The 15,445-nt window shown below is 48.3% G+C and overlaps 1 protein-coding gene across 8 annotated transcripts in view; it reads right to left on the reverse strand.

Moving 5' to 3' along the window:
- NSD2 (nuclear receptor binding SET domain protein 2) overlaps positions 1–15,445 on the reverse strand; it is a 104,075-nt gene that overhangs the window by 15,376 nt on the left and 73,254 nt on the right. For 7 of the 8 annotated variants that reach the window (XM_078367718.1, XM_035294305.3, XM_035294300.3 and 4 more), the window contains 9 exons: positions 11,773–11,904; positions 10,795–10,918; positions 9,483–9,683; positions 7,624–7,803; positions 7,112–7,268; positions 6,776–6,981; positions 4,806–4,909; positions 2,979–3,248; positions 1,530–1,646 (listed from right to left, as the gene is read on the reverse strand). In XM_078367718.1, coding sequence (XP_078223844.1) covers positions 1,530–1,646; positions 2,979–3,248; positions 4,806–4,909; positions 6,776–6,981; positions 7,112–7,268; positions 7,624–7,803; positions 9,483–9,683; positions 10,795–10,918; positions 11,773–11,904 — 1,491 coding nt within the window. Of the gene's footprint in view, positions 1–1,529; positions 1,647–2,978; positions 3,249–4,805; positions 4,910–6,775; positions 6,982–7,111; positions 7,269–7,623; positions 7,804–9,482; positions 9,684–10,794; positions 10,919–11,772; positions 11,905–15,445 lie in introns of those variants that run through there. The other variant, XR_013533231.1, reaches the window with a different exon arrangement.

Consider the following 15,445-nt stretch of genomic DNA (forward strand, 5'->3'; position numbering starts at 1 on the left):
CAAAGCCTTCCATTAGAATGGTCTGCTCATGAGGATCACATTCTGTTGTGCTTTGTAAAGATTTAAGTAGGGCTCCTTTCTAAATTTTTGTTTTGTTTAGAGACCGGGTTCTGATTCTGTCCCCCAGGCTGGAGTATGGTGACATGATCATAATTCACTGCAGTCTTGAACTCCTGGGCTCAAGCACTCCTCCTACCCTCAGCCTCCCTAAGAGCTGGAATCATAGGCGCAGCTAAGTTTTTTTCCTGTTTTGTAGAGAAGAGAGTCTACGTTACCCAGGCTGGTCTCAAACTCTTGGCTTCAAGTGACCCCTGCCCCCGCTCAGCCTCCCAAAGCGCTGGGATTACAGGTGTGAGCCACCATGCACAGCTCCTCAACCGAGTCTGGCTCTGATCAAGAAGCACACACCTCCTCTGGGGACTTCTTCCGTCTCTTTTAAACCAGGAACTTTTGTCCTTCATGACACTGACTTCCTTGAAAGTTCTAAGCCCCATGACCTGCAGTGATTGACACAGAGCCAAGTGCTCACCTGGAGCAGGCTCCACTGGCCACAGCTGCCCCATTACTGCAGGGGTAGGGGATATAGCTTCCCCAGGGACCACCTGACAAGTTCTCTGGAGCCATTCTTATTTCCATAGCACCCCTTTCTCTCTAGGTCTCATCACATCTCCTGTCTTCCATGAATCATTCAAAAATTTTTATCTGTGATCATTTTCTATCTGGTTTTTAAGCACTATTATTAATTAATCTACTCTTTTAAAAATAGCCAAGCTTTTCTGCCAGATGATGAGCTTAAGGGCAACAAAAGGCAGAAACATGTATTCCATCTGCCTTCCTTTCAAAGACCACTCAGGCACTAAGGAGGCCACCCTTCCCCAACTGAAGTCATCCAGAAGCCATGAGGGAAGGAATGGCATGCACCCTCACAGGGCTGTAGCCACTGAAGGAACCGCCCTGGAAAGGCCCGGCAGCACCTGTCGCGGTCGGGCATCAGGCCAAGAGCTCCAGATGTGCTGTCTTTTATCCATGCCCATCCTCCTTTAACTGAGAACACTGAACCTACCACCTAGCACCTAGGTTCCAAAATGCTTAGAAATATGGGCTTCAGACAAGCAACAAACAACCAAAAACGATTCTGCTACACAAAAAATGCTGAGACCTTACCCAAAAAGCACTGAAAACTAAAAATACAGTAATTAAAAAAAAAAACATAAGATGCTGAGACTTCCTCATCTGTGTCCTCTCTTCTTCCCTGCCCTAGACTCAGGCTGCTTGGAACATTCTGCACGTATACTCGGACAGGCAGGGCCCCAGGGTGCCGGGTGCTGAGAGCTGGTTAGCTCTAGCCCTCTGGCACAGCTGAAAGATACCCTGCACCTCAGAAGAAAATGTGCAGATGTTTGCAAATAAACAACTAAGGAGACAAATGCTGGCGCTGCCACAGGGCAAAGTACAGTTCTACAAGTGACCATCAGGGCTCCAGGCCCAGGACACTACAGAAGCTCACGGTGGAGTCCCCTCTGCATTACCTTGTCTATAGTGAGCATGTAGAAGTGGGTGATGTCGTTCTCGTGCGCATGCTTGATTCTCGCCATGCACTCCTCCTCGTCAATCACCTCCCCGACGTACTCGTTAACAAATTCTCCCTGGAAATCACAAGAATGTGGCCATGACCAAGAGCGTGCTGACCAGCCCTCAGTGTCAGGGCTCAAGACTCCCTATCACGATCACTTAGAACAGGCACCACACACATTGGCATACCTCCGTGGAGGGCTCCTACAAAGTCTTCATAAATTAAATTCAAAGGATCTCAGACATATCTGTATGTAAAGGTTGCCAATGAGAAATGTGTTAAGCGTTCACGAAGTGGCAACATGTCAACCCTTGCTTCCTACATAACCTTGTCTCAGGAGTGCTGTCATAACCAAGCTTCTACATAGCCCACTTTACACGGTGATCCCCACAATAGAGAAAATAGCTACAAAGAATCTGACGGGCTATACAGCTAGAGTCTGGGTGAATCAGCAGTCAGGCAGGTGAGGGACAGGGTGCTGGGGAGGTGTTTTCAAGCAATCTTTTATGCTGCTGCTGGAAATGGCACCAGGCTGGAACTCTCTGTGCTGCGTCAGCCCTGATATGGACCTGTGGTCTGAGACTACCCACCCACTAGGCCATGCCAAAACACATCAGGGTCAGCAATTCCACATGTCTCTCAGGCCCTGGATGCCCTTGGGATGCAGACTGGGAGCAGAGGCAGGAGGTCAGCAGTCCTGGTGCCTACCAATGACTTGGTCCTAGACTGTGCCAGGACCACCCCCTCACAAGAGGGGAAGATGTTAAGAGGAATCCCCTTAACACCTCCCTCGTGAGCGCTCCCAAGCACCTGGCTGCTAGCCCAAAGGAAAGTGGGTCACTTCACAAATCTTCCACTTCATAAAAATAACCATCAGAATTCTGACATAACACGTGCTTTATGGGAACGTATGAGTTTTAGCAATGTCTTTCATGTAACATTTTAAAATATTCAATTACAATAATTTAATGCAAAAAAATATTTCAGGTCAGGCACAGAGGCTCTTGTCTGTAATCCCGGTGCTTTGGGAGGACTAGGCAGGAGGACGGCTTGAAGCCAAGAGTTCAAAATCAGCCTGGGCAACACATCAAGACCCCCATCTCCAAAAAATGAAATTAAATTATCAGGGCATGATAGTGTATGCCTGTAGTACCAGCTTCTTGGGAAGCTGAGGTGGGAGGACAGCTTGAGCCCAGGACTCTGAGGCTGAAGTGAACTATGGTCATGCGACTGCCCTGAGCCTAAACGATAGAGTGGGACCCTGTTGCAAAACAACAACAAGAGTAATTTTTTCCCAAAAAATACCATTTTCACATAAATAAAAAACCACCACAAGCAAACCTAAGTCTAATTACCCAGTGAACCATAATTTCTCAAAAGCAAGGGAGGGGATAAGGACGCACACCTTTCTGATGTCCCTCTTGGCGACCAGGCCCCACCCTTTGCCATCTGTCTTGATGATCTTGGTCTCTGGGTACTGGCGCTTGGTGAAGCACTGGTTCTGACAGAACTCCCCCGCAGGACACACCTGCGGGTGGCACTCAAACATAAGCATCCTGTTCAGACACTCGGAGTCAAAACCACAGGGATTCTCATCTGTGGGCTTGCAGTTACACTTGGGGATTTCAGAAATATCCGCTGTGTAGATCTGGACTTTCCCGTAAGGCTTATTCACCTGCAAGAAAGGAGGAAGCTGTCTTGGCCCACAAGTCAATGAAGAGCCTTCTGGATAACCCAGCACACCCACCACTGCCTCTCCTTACCCAGCCTCCGAGTGGTCTTTCAGAAAGCTTCAGAGGCCTGGCTGGGAGACCCTCATCAGAACAGCCCCTCCCCAGATCCCAGAGGAGCTCTCTCTGCTTCTTACCACGGGAGGCAGGCAGGTCAACCCCTGACTCCCTCTCACGTTATTTTATCTTAGTGTCTGTGCTCCTTGTTGATGAACAAGAGCTGACATGTATCCAGCCAGGCCATTGGAAGATGAAGAGAGAAAACACATACATGCTGGCTGCTTAGTACACTGCAGGTGTCCAGCACATGCTAGGTAAGAGCTCTCCTGAGCAGCTTCCTGACCCATCTCTCTGACCCTTCATTTACCGAGCACCAGCAGCGAGCCATGTGGGAGGCCACCCAGGAGGAGCAGTGCTGGGCAGGAGGGCACAGCCTCTACTCTCATGACCCTGTGATTTATTTTTAATGAAAGACAAGCAACCAAATAATGAAGTGGCAGAGACAGCTAAAAAACAGCTGGGGTAGAAATGGATCATCTTAGGGAAGAGGTGGTGAAAGACACCATTTTCACTGTTGTGGTGTGACAAACTGTACAACACTTTGGAGAACAATCTGAGAATATTCCCCAAGAATCTAAACACTTCATGCTCTCTGACCATGGGATTCTGTTTCTGGGAATCCATCCCAAAGAAAATCTTATATAAAGATGAATACGGAGAATGCTTTTCTTACACACAAAGATAATGACTTTGCAATATCAATATTATAGGAAAACATAAAGATATTTTCTTTATACACAAAGATACTGACTTGCACATTATATAAGCAAAGGTGGAAGACTTGACCTCATTACGAGGTGGACACGCACTCATCACACACACTTGTCAGGAATGGCCACAAGACTCCTGGGGATGGGACCCAAGTGTACCAGCTCTGAGAACAGGCAGCCCTGAGGGGTCTGCAGCTCCCACAGAGCCCTGCCTTGGCTGTACTTCCTCCCACTCTGCTGCTGGGGCTCCCCAGCTCACCAGAATGAACACAGAACTGGCAAGCTCCCCGCTAACCTGCCTCAGTCTCTGAGGTAGAGGATCTGTGGGTTTGGAACTCCAGAAACTGAGCCAGGCTAAGGCCAAGCCCTGGTCCCACGTGACCGACTCCCATAAAGCCCATCTCCAGCACTTGGCAACAGCCTGGTGCAGGTGGGAAGCTCATCCCTCAGCTCCTCCTGCTACAAGCAGCCCGGTCAGGACTATCACCCCAACCCTTCTCTAGCGACCAAGCCCAGCCTCATGCTCCAAGGCAGAACCAAGAACCCCCATGCACATCCTCCCATGCTATTGGCCTACGGTCTCTTGTGTGGCTGTGCACACCAGGCACCACAGATCCTGGTTGGTGACAGCCCTCTCCCCAGCTATAGCCTGGGTGTGCCTGAGAACCACTCACAACCCCTGGGGGAAGACTCCCTCCACACGTGCGTGCACACACAGCTCCGACACACCACCTTGATGTGCTTGTATGGTGGGGGCTTGCGCTCACTCTCCTGTGTTTCTCGGGCTTCCCTCTGAAGCTTAATTTCACGAAAACGAGCTTCAGCTTCTTGCAGTGCTAAAAAGTCAGTGAAACAGGAGTAAAGATTTTAGTAAACAAAGGTATCTACTTTTCAAGCTCCATATTTTTGTAGTTCACTCTAAACTTTCAATGTAAATATAGTTTCTGGTTCCCACAAAACGAGTCTATGAAAAACTGTCAATGGGCAGGTATTTTTAAATGCAGCCAAGTGTGTGAGAGAGAATGCTCAGAAAACAGCCATCACCTGTCTACAAAGCACGCTCATGATGGAGTTCTGTTGGGAGCTCCCTGTCCTCTGCTGTGGCCTAAGGACAAAGCACCAGGGTCAAAGCCTGGGACTCACTGTTCTCAGATAGAAAATGAAAATGCAACTGAGGCCAGGCCCAGTGGCTCATGCCTGTAATCCCAGCATTTTGGGAGGCCAAGGAGGGCAGATCACCTGAGGTCAGGAGTTCAAGACCAGGTAGGACAAGATGGTGAAACCCTGTCTCTACTAAAAATTAAAAAAAAAAAAAAAAAAAATTAGATGCAGTGGCACATGCCGGTAATCCTAGCTACTCAGGAGGCTGAGACAGGAGAATTGCTCAAACCCTGGAGGTGAAGGTTGCAGTGAGCCGAGATCATGCCACTGTACTCCAGGCTGTGTGACAGAGCAAGACTCTGTCTCAAAAAAGAAAAAAAATAAATGAGCTGGGCGTAATGGTAGCTACCTGTAATCTCAGCTAGTTGGGAGGCTGAGACAGGAGAATTGCTTAAACCCAGGAGGTAGAGGCTGCAGTGAGCCAAGATAGCACCATTGCACTCCAGCCTGGGCGACAGAGAGAGACTCCATCTCAAAAAAAAAAAAAAATCCAACTGAGCTCCTCGAAGCAAAAGGGACTTGAGAGATGAACCACAGGCTCAAGCAAGAACAGAGGAAGCGCAAACACCTACAATCCATCCCAGGAAGGAGGTCAGCCTCATGCCAGTGCTAGACATGTCCTGTGGCCTGCCCTGTGCTGGTGGCAGCAAGTCACCACAAAGGGGTCTGGCTCTACAGGATGACTGCATCCACAGTCAGGAGACTTCGCTGACGGTCATACCAAACACATCAGGCCACCTCTCAATTTCATCTCTCACCCTCTTAATAATTTTTGAAAATCTTTCGATGCCTCCCCGTTCTTTATGAGACCTCTGAGTGCCCACCGTGCACACCCACCACTTAGTGCAGCCTGCAAAGCTGTGGGTAGCAAGGAGCTAACAGAGCTTTAAAAGCACGGGTCCCTGCCCACAGCCACATAGGAGCGAGTGCTGACCCGGCTGTGACACAGTGTGTGCTCTCCCTGAACAAGCCACCTGCACAGACCTCGGATTTTCCCTACTGGCCTCATTCTCTGTCAACCTGTCATAAACACCAGTTTCTCCAGTGAAGAGTCACATCCCGTCCTGCCTCCCTCAAACCTGAGTCATCAGCCGGCCACACTGCACCCACCGCAGCTGTGGAACCCGAGGCCCAGCACCTTGTCTGCTTGACCACCCGATTCCTCATGTGCTGAAAGGTCAAGGAGCCCTCAAAAGCCCGCTGCATAAGGGCTAGGCAACAGGACCCTTCCTTCAGCTCTGCATTTTACATAAAGGCAAGCCAGGGAACATATCTGTAAATTACTATTAAAAATAACTTCTGAACAATAGGCTTACAGGATTTTAATGAAATTAATCACAAACCTATGTTACAAGTTACCCGTGTATCTTAGTCTATGCTCAGCAAACAAACCAGACTGCAAACTTTTTCCTAATTTAAAAATACAGACAGAATGTTTAGTCTAGTATTTTCTACAAAGATCAGATTTCAAAAAAACAGAAATTAGGAGTAAGAAAATGTACATGAGAGTGCTGTCTCACTCTATCTGAAAATCTCCGTACCGTTTTTGAAGACTCTTCCGATCCCTCTGACCCCCTGGTAGCGGCTGCCCCGGTCCCCCTCCATGTACGGGAACACTCGCGCCTGATGCGTCCAGTAATAATCTTTAGACCCAAAGAAAAACACAGGGAATTCTCCAATCTCGTGCTTCATTTTCTGAATATTTGGGGGAACATTTTTGGGATGGCAAACTTCTGCCGGCCACCATCTATTATAAATATTAAAAACAGGATTCACAGACTCTTCAGAGAGAGCGATAATCATTCAATACTACGTACTGTAAAGTGAACACACGTGAACAGGAAAGACATAACAGCATAGGGTTCTATGTCTCACACCTGTAGTTCCCCAGTTTCACCCAAATGATATCCTGGAAGTGCAGCTTCTTCCCAGCCCTGCAGTCATTGCAGAACCAGCTGCCGTCAGGCATCTCGATGTTCAGGCAGTCAGGGTGGAAGGCCGCCGGGCAGGACTCACAGCACAGAAGGCTCCCCCCTGCAAGAGGAGGGCGAGGTGGCCAGGCTTAGCCCGTCTGCTATGGCTCAGCCCAGATGAAGTGCTTTACAGTCTACAGCTATTATAGCCTTAACTTTTAAACAGTCATTTAAAAACAGCAATCTGTACATTAATACAAAAGCAAATGTTATTTTCACCACAAATAATTTCCTGCATATTTGCAAAATGATTACAATTAATTTAGAAATACGGTGATATGCTATGAACGCGAAGACACAGAGGACACTGTCAACATCCATGAGCACAGCACAGACAAGTACTGAGCCTGCCCTGCTTTGTGGCTCCTGGGAGTGCGAGAGGCGTGCGCACGCCGCAGACACTCCCAGGCCCTCACCTTTGGAGCACACGAAGCACCAGCTCACATTAACGTGGGCGTGGTGCCGCTTCCCCTTCCGAGCAGTGAAATGGGCCGTGCAAATGATGCTGTTGGAGGCGATCACTGAGCATCCTGCCGCCAGACAAGCATCCCCGCTGTGATAGGCAACAGGGCAGCGGACACACCGCATCATTTTACCTGAAGGCAAAGAAACACACCCTAAGGGCCCCAACCACTGACCCCAGTCACGGTGAAAGGGCACTAAAAATTACTCAGCCCCTATACGTTTGAAAAGTTAATGCTAAAATGAATTGGAGGTATTTGATTTAAAAAAAGGTTTCAGAACAAAGGTGCTTCAAAACAACGTTTGAGAAAATGGTCACACATCTAAAACGCCATATTCTAAAATAAAGTCAACCAGCGTTTCTTAGCCTGGACCCTGCAGGCATTTGGGGTGTATGGGCAATTGCCCTGGGCACTGTGCAGCGCTGAGCAACACCCTGGCCTCTACTCACTAGATGCCGGAAGCACATCCCCAAACACTGCCAAATGTCCCCCGGAGGACAGAATTGCCCCTCATAAAGAACCACTGGCGTCAAGAAGTACAGACAACCTGCCACTCTCATCCCACACACCTAACATTAGATCATCAAAATGATGTAACTTGATTTAAAGATGTTTTCTTTTTCTTTTCTTTTCTTTTTTTTTTTTTTTTTTTTTTTTTTTTTGAGACAGAGTCTCACTCTGTCACCAGGCGCCAGGCTGGAGTGCAGTGGCGCGATCTCTGCTCCCTGCAACCTCCACCTCCTGAGTTCAAGCAAATCTCCTGCCTCAGACTCCCGAGTAGGTGGAACTACAGGCACACACCACCACATCCAGCTAATTTTTTGTATTTTTTAGTAGAGACAGGGTTTCACCATGTTGGCCTGGATGGTCTCAATCTCTTGACCTCGTAATCCGCCCACCTTGGCTTCCCAATGTGCTGGGATTACAGGCGTGAGCCACCAGCTGTTTTCTTATGTATAAAGAGCCTTTAAAACCAGAGCAAACAGGCTGGGTATGGTGGCCCATGCTGGTAATCCCGACACTTTGGGAGGCCCAGGTGGAAGGATTCTTTGAACCTAAGAGTTCAAGACCAGCTTGGGCAACGCATCAGTGAGACCTTGTCTCTACAAAAAAAATTAACCAAATTAGCTTGGCATCCTGGTCCACACCTGCGGTCTCAGCTACTTGAGAGGCTCTGGTGGGAGGATCACGTGAGCATGGGAGGTCAAGGCTACAGTGAGCCATGATCACAACACTGCACTCTAGAGCCTGAGCAACAGGAGATCCTGTCTCAAAAAAAAAGAAAAGAAAAGAAAAGAGGTCAGGGCAATGGCCTAGTAGTTCAAGACCAGTCTGGGCAACATGGTGAAACTTCATCTCTACAAAAAATACAAACATCAGCCAGGTGTGGTGGTATATGCCTATAGTCCCAGCTACTCAAGAGGCTGAGGTGGGAGGACAGCTTGAACCTGCGAGATCAGGGATGCAGTGAGCCGTGACCATACCACCGCACTCCAGCCTGGGTAACAGAGTGAGACGCCATCTTTATAATGGAAAAAAAGCCAGGACAAACAAAATCTATCAAAATGGTCCAAAGGTTGCCCCTCTCCTAAAATTAAGCATCTTTAGGGTAATATTTAGGATAGAAAGAAGGAGAAGGGGGACAGGTCCTTTGTCAAATAAAACCCAACCCAGCCCACATCCAGTTAGCAATGGGAAACAAGGGTCACTCAAGATAATACTCTTTGGTGACAATCCCAACAGCCCACCTTCCCAAGCACCCATGGGCCTTCATCTGAACCCACAGCAAGGCTGTGCAGGTGCACCTGTACCTTTCGACGGCCTTGGGTTTGAAGGGTTGGAAGCATGGCAGCTCACACAGCTGTGGAGAGGGCAGCGGAAACCTCGGCTCTCAAATACAGTCAGAGGGTATTTTTTCACACAAGCCTCGTGATAAAATTTTCCACACTGAGTTACCACACAGCGCTTAACATCTGTCTTGTTCTCTTTACACACGAAACATGAGTGAATCCCTAACAAACAGTTAAAGAAGGGGTGGAGAGAGGGGTGCAAAGAACAAGAATTAAATTGTAGTTCTGAGCCACTAAAATCAAGCAACTCTTCAGAGGCAGCCATGCTGCTAAAGCACCTGGCCCTGTTTCCAACCTTGCTCACTAGTCCAAGCATTCTCCAGGAAAAAGATCCAGCCATCAAGGATTACCTTGCTGTGATCTGAACTCCAGCTTCACCTGAAATACAGGAGAATCTTACTAGGCAGCCTGGCTGGGGAGGCCCAGTCTAACTAGCAAGAAGCTTGAAGGAAGGGGCTCCTATGAAAAAAGGCCTTTCTTCCTTGAGAGCAGCTGGCCAGTGATGGAGCAATCCCTTGTAATTTTGGGCAGACAGACACGGCCAGAAGTGAGGTGCTGCTTTGGGACTGCCATGGCCTGGGAGACTCTCCAGGTGTCTTCCTGACCCAGAAAGGTTTCTGACAAGAGCTGAGAGACTCCTTGGGCCCGGAGCGTAGCAAGGAAGGGCCGTGGCTGTGTAGCTGTCCTCTCATCGTCCTCAGACACCAGACTATGTCAGGCGACACCTGATGCAGTAACGTGGAGGCAGAACAGCAGCACTGACAGCTCAGGGCAAGCTTAGAGCGGTTCTTTCTGCTGAAACTGAAGCTCAAACTGATGCTGTATCTTCATAAAGAACTCCACGTTCCTTGGACTTCTGTGTTCAGTGACCAACCAGGTTACCTGTACCCTTAATGCTGCACTGCCTGAGCGGTGGTGCCGTGGTGGCCGCCTCACACACATGACAGGCCGAGGCCAGCCCATGGGATAAAGAGCCCATGACCTATCATCCCGCCACCCTGCCCGCCACCTGATGGAAGGGTACCAAGGGGGCACATACAACTGAAATCAGAGCAAACCCTGCAGCCACTGAGAGGTGAGTACACCTGCCAGGTATGGGCTGCAATCTCCTGAGAGGGCCAGGTGATGGAAATGGGGAGGGAGCTTGTCTTCTGTGGGCGCCTCAGGGCAGGATTGTGTACAGGACTATGTGCTTGTCTTCTGTGTGCGCCTCAGGGGCTCCGGTAGCAGGAGGCTGGCCAAGCTGCAGAGCTGCCTGCCCATGGGAACTTGCCTGAGGCACACTCGCTGCAGGTGAACCTCCCTTCTGGCCTCCGGGAGAGCCCAAGGCAGGCGAGGTGGAAAGCTCCACAGCAGGGTCCTTCACACAGCAGGAGGCTGCCTGGCTTCTCACACAGCTGCGGAGACAGAGCAGGCGGGTAAGCAGCGCCCAGCAGTCCCTTCCACACCTCTCTTACCACAAGGGAAGCCGACTCCTTCTGTCTCCAGTAGCAGAAAATCCCATTTTGTTACTCAAGGATATACAACCACATGCACGGGCAAATGTCTGGCCTGAACAGAAGGCACAAATTCAGTATCAGATGAAAACCAGATGGCTGTTATAGAAAGGAGCCAGTCCTCAGCAACAGCAAAGGAAACAACAGGATCACAACCTTGAAGCATATATCCAAGATATTTCAAACCAGATTTGAAAATCAACAGAAACCAAAGGCACCCTAATCTGGATGGCAGGTGCCACACTGACTGCAGGCAGCATTTGCACTCCATGCATCGACTGCCTGGTATGTCAGCTCCCACGCCACCTCCAGCTGACAGATGGAGCAGGACTGAAGCACAGAGAGTAGGTGGTGTGGTTGGGGTCCTGTGGGCACAACAGGTCTAGTGATGGCCCCCTGAGCCCACAGCCTGGCCTGTCCAATGTGCATGTCATCAGTGAAGCTAAAACAGGCCTAGCACTTCACCTTTTCCGATAGGAACTCTCTCTCTCTCTCTCTCTGTGTGTGTGTGTGTGTATTACATGACGTATATACAAATCTCATCCTACATGTGAATTATAGATGTTAACGGAGGCAACTTAATCCTGGGATTCCACTGGCAGTCAGTCTGACCCCTTCAAAACAGAGATCAGTGAATGATGATGAGATTGGGGAAGGGATCTGGAGGGAAGACAGAAGACACTACGAACTCGCTCTGCATACCAGGGTTGCAGTCAGATACCAGCACGGATGCAGTGGAACTGCCTTCCCCTCACCTGGCACACGTATTCCTTTTTGGCTGTCACTCCTCGCTCAGACTTTTTGGATGAGACAGACACTTCAGTTTGTGTTTCGTCTGCACTTTCGTATGGAGACTCCGAGGGCTCGTCTCCTGGGCTGTCCGAGACCTGGAGATGAAGGAGGGGGATGACAGTTCACTAGTCACAGAACACAGTGGGTGGTCACGCCCTGCAGGCTCGTCCTGCCAGCCCCACCACCCACCAGTCTTTCTCAGCACTGGTCCTGTTCTGCCAGTGATTTCACAGTGGAACCATCAGCAACCAGTTTTTGTGTTAATATAATCCATCAATTAAACTGTGTAAAAAATTCAAAACTGGACTTTATTCTACCCAGTATTTAGCGTAGATATGCATATAAAAGGCATATTCCTTAAAATGAAGGAAGTGTTATGAACATCCAGTTTGCTCTAGCAGGTGAACTAAGACAGGCTTTGGGAACAAGAATCCCGACCCTTCTTACCGAGTCTGTTTAGGTTCTACTACTCTAAGGTGGGAGAAACATGCTAACACCAAACCAATGTGTGAAGGAAACACGGATGAAGTAAGTGTCAGTGTAAGGCCTCATCAGGTGACCGTGCTGTCCAGCTGCTGCCGGGGCGGAGACCACGTGTCCTTTCAGAAGTATGTGCCTATTTCAGGGTGCAGAGTCGGGAGAGTCTTCTAGACTCACACCACAGGCTGACCATTCGGGTTCTCTTCTTCCTCCCATTGCCTATTTTTCCTGATATTTTAAGGCTCACTTGTTCTCCCCACCAGAGAAGCGAGGTAGGCAAAGGCGAGGTAAAATCTGCCTACTTTATTCAGATCTGAGTCTAAGTAAAAGGCCTAGGATAAAGGCACGGAATGACTCGCAGGTTCTATCTCTTCTGTCTCTGTCTCTCCTTCATTTACTAGAAATCACAGAAGACCAGGCCGAAGCCTCACCCTCAGGTACACAGCATTTCACTCTCACCTGACAAGCAACATCAATCAATGTTTCAATGAATAAAATAGAAAATCTTCTTGTCTGTCAAATCAAGTGTTTAAAAAATTTGGTTTTTATTTGATGTTAGGTAAGTAAGTGTTGAACACTGAATTTTGGAGATGAAACGGAGCAAAAGCATAAACTACATTTCCTGTACACCTTGATCATCACAAAAACAAGTAATTATGTTATTGATTTGCTGTTTGCCTATGAACACAAAATTAAATTGGAATTGGAATTGGGCCATATGGAAAAATAAAAGCCAACCCCACCAGGGAATCTGACCAATCCTGTGACCTTATCAATGAGCTTTTCCACATTTAGCTGACATTATAGAGAGCGGTGGAAGAAAAAATTAAAACAAATACAGAAGTGTTTGCTGACCTCAGAGTAGTATTAGAGTAGGCTTTTTTTTTTTTCAAGACGGAGTCTTGCTCTGTCACCAGGCTGGAGTACAATGGCGTGATCTCAGCTCACTACAACCTCCACCTCCTGGGTTCAAGCGATTTTCCTGCCTCAGCCTCCTGAGTAGCTGGGATTACAGGCATGCGCCACCATGCCCAGGTAATGTTTTGTATTTTTAGTAGAGACAGGGTTTCACCATGTTGGCCAGGCTGGTCTCGAACTCCTGACCTCATGATCTGCCCACCTCGGCCTTCCAAAGTGCTGGGATTACAGGTATTAGCCACTGCGCCCTGCCAGAGTGGGCTTTTCCCAAGGGCTTTCATCAGCTCTGACTGGCAACTGTGGGTGGTGACTAGCGACAGTGGGTGGTGACAGATGAGAACCACTCTTCTCAAATCACTAGATACGTCTCCTGACGGTACAAAGTCTAAAGAAAATGCAGCCTCTTAACCTTGATTTCCTCACCTTTTCAGGGAAGATGGACTAGCAGCATGAACACTAATCAGAGCAGTGCACATGTTAAGGCTCTGTCACTGTGAGGCCGCTGGGAGGGCCTGCGGGGGCCACAGCTCACATCCTGCTCTTTAACACCCACAAAGGGCCACCTGACATGCTCTGAGTTCAAACCCCAAATTTAACATGCTCATCAGATACAAACAGGGTCAGCAATGGGGGCCTGAGCACCTCTGATGTGAGATTGGAGGGGGTGCCAGGGGAGCACAGGGCATCAGGAAGCAGTAGCCACACTGTCTGGGGCCCCACTTAGAGTCACCCACACAGTTGTCCAAGCTGACCCATCTGATAGGGGAACCAAGGCCCAGAGAAAGAGGCCTTCCCCGTGGCTCAGGGGAGAGAGCCCCGGCGCTAACCACCAACCCATGCTCTTCCCTTAACGTGGTAGAACAAAAAGCTTTAAAAATGAGGGAAAAAATGCATGGAAAGAAAGACAGAAAACACAAACCAGTCCTGGATCAGAGGAAGGAACAGCACCTTTTATTTAAGATTTACAGAAAAAGTTAGCACTTTTCCACTTGGAGAGATTTCCTAAATTAACAAAGTCTGTTTTGAGGAAATAAACACTGAATACATATTTTGAATGGAAATATATAAATGTTAACGACACACATGAGGCTCATTTCCTGACAGGGTCTGAGACCCACATACAGAATATCGACCTTACAATAGTACAGTCCATAACACAGATTGCAGAGATTCCGACTTTTTCCCACCACACCGCCTCCCAGCCACTGGACAGACAACTAGCCACAGTCGGGGAGGATCCAACGCTCTCGGCTCAGCAACCACCCGCAAGGAGAGCAAAGTACGAGGGCGTCCCACAGCGAGCCTTACTCCAGCCGCAGGCTCCACCTCCACGCACAGGTGACGTGACTCACTCGGAGAAGCCATTTGTGGAGGTGGCACATTCACCTGTACGGTCCCAACACAGTCCCAAATCTCAGTCTACAACATCTACGATCTATTCCGTATCCAACGGGATGCATTTGGAAAGAGAACAGTGCAGGGACTGAGCGGACACAGATTCTGTCAAGAACTTTCCCGTTGCTTCCCGCATCCACCACAGCCACGCTGCAGCACTGAGCTCCGAGCCGCTTAGCTACTGACTTTTCAAAGTTTTCTTGAGTCTGAAAATACTTTCTCCACTCTCTACTCAGAATAAGATAGTACCAAGTTGCCTATTTGCCTTAGAAATACATTCCTTCAGGGCAGGGAATGCAGTCTCCTTGATCTATTACAGGGACTTTTCAAGATATTACCAAACATAATGGAACCTAGTGAACACATTCCAGCCAACTGCTAAAAGCACATGGCCCTTCAGGGTGACCTGTATGAGCCGCAGTCAGATGCCACCTTCTGTGACTTCAAAGCAGTCCCCTACTCTTCAGAGTGGCATCATACACATTCAGTTTTTAATTTTTTGACAAAACAAATCCCTTCACAACTTGAATACGACATCATTTTTGAAATACAATTACAGACCTTGAACAATAAATATTTCTATAAACTGACATAATTTTCATGTTGAAGTGATGCTTTTGTAAAGAAGGAAGTTGGTGAGAAGTGCCTCCACAGTGTTTGTGTTTAAAATGACAACAGCCCTGTGCTCAGCAGATTCAATGATTTTGAAATGAAGACTAATCTCAAACAGTTCCAAGTTAACAGAACAGTAAAATGTTAAAGTGGAATTAAAATAGCTTTAAAACAAGTCACTCATCATCTAAAATACTATAGTTCATAATAATTTTTACTAAAATAACCCTT

Source organism: Callithrix jacchus, chromosome 3 (assembly GCF_049354715.1).
Source record: "Callithrix jacchus isolate 240 chromosome 3, calJac240_pri, whole genome shotgun sequence".
Taxonomy (NCBI): Eukaryota; Metazoa; Chordata; class Mammalia; order Primates; family Cebidae; genus Callithrix; species Callithrix jacchus.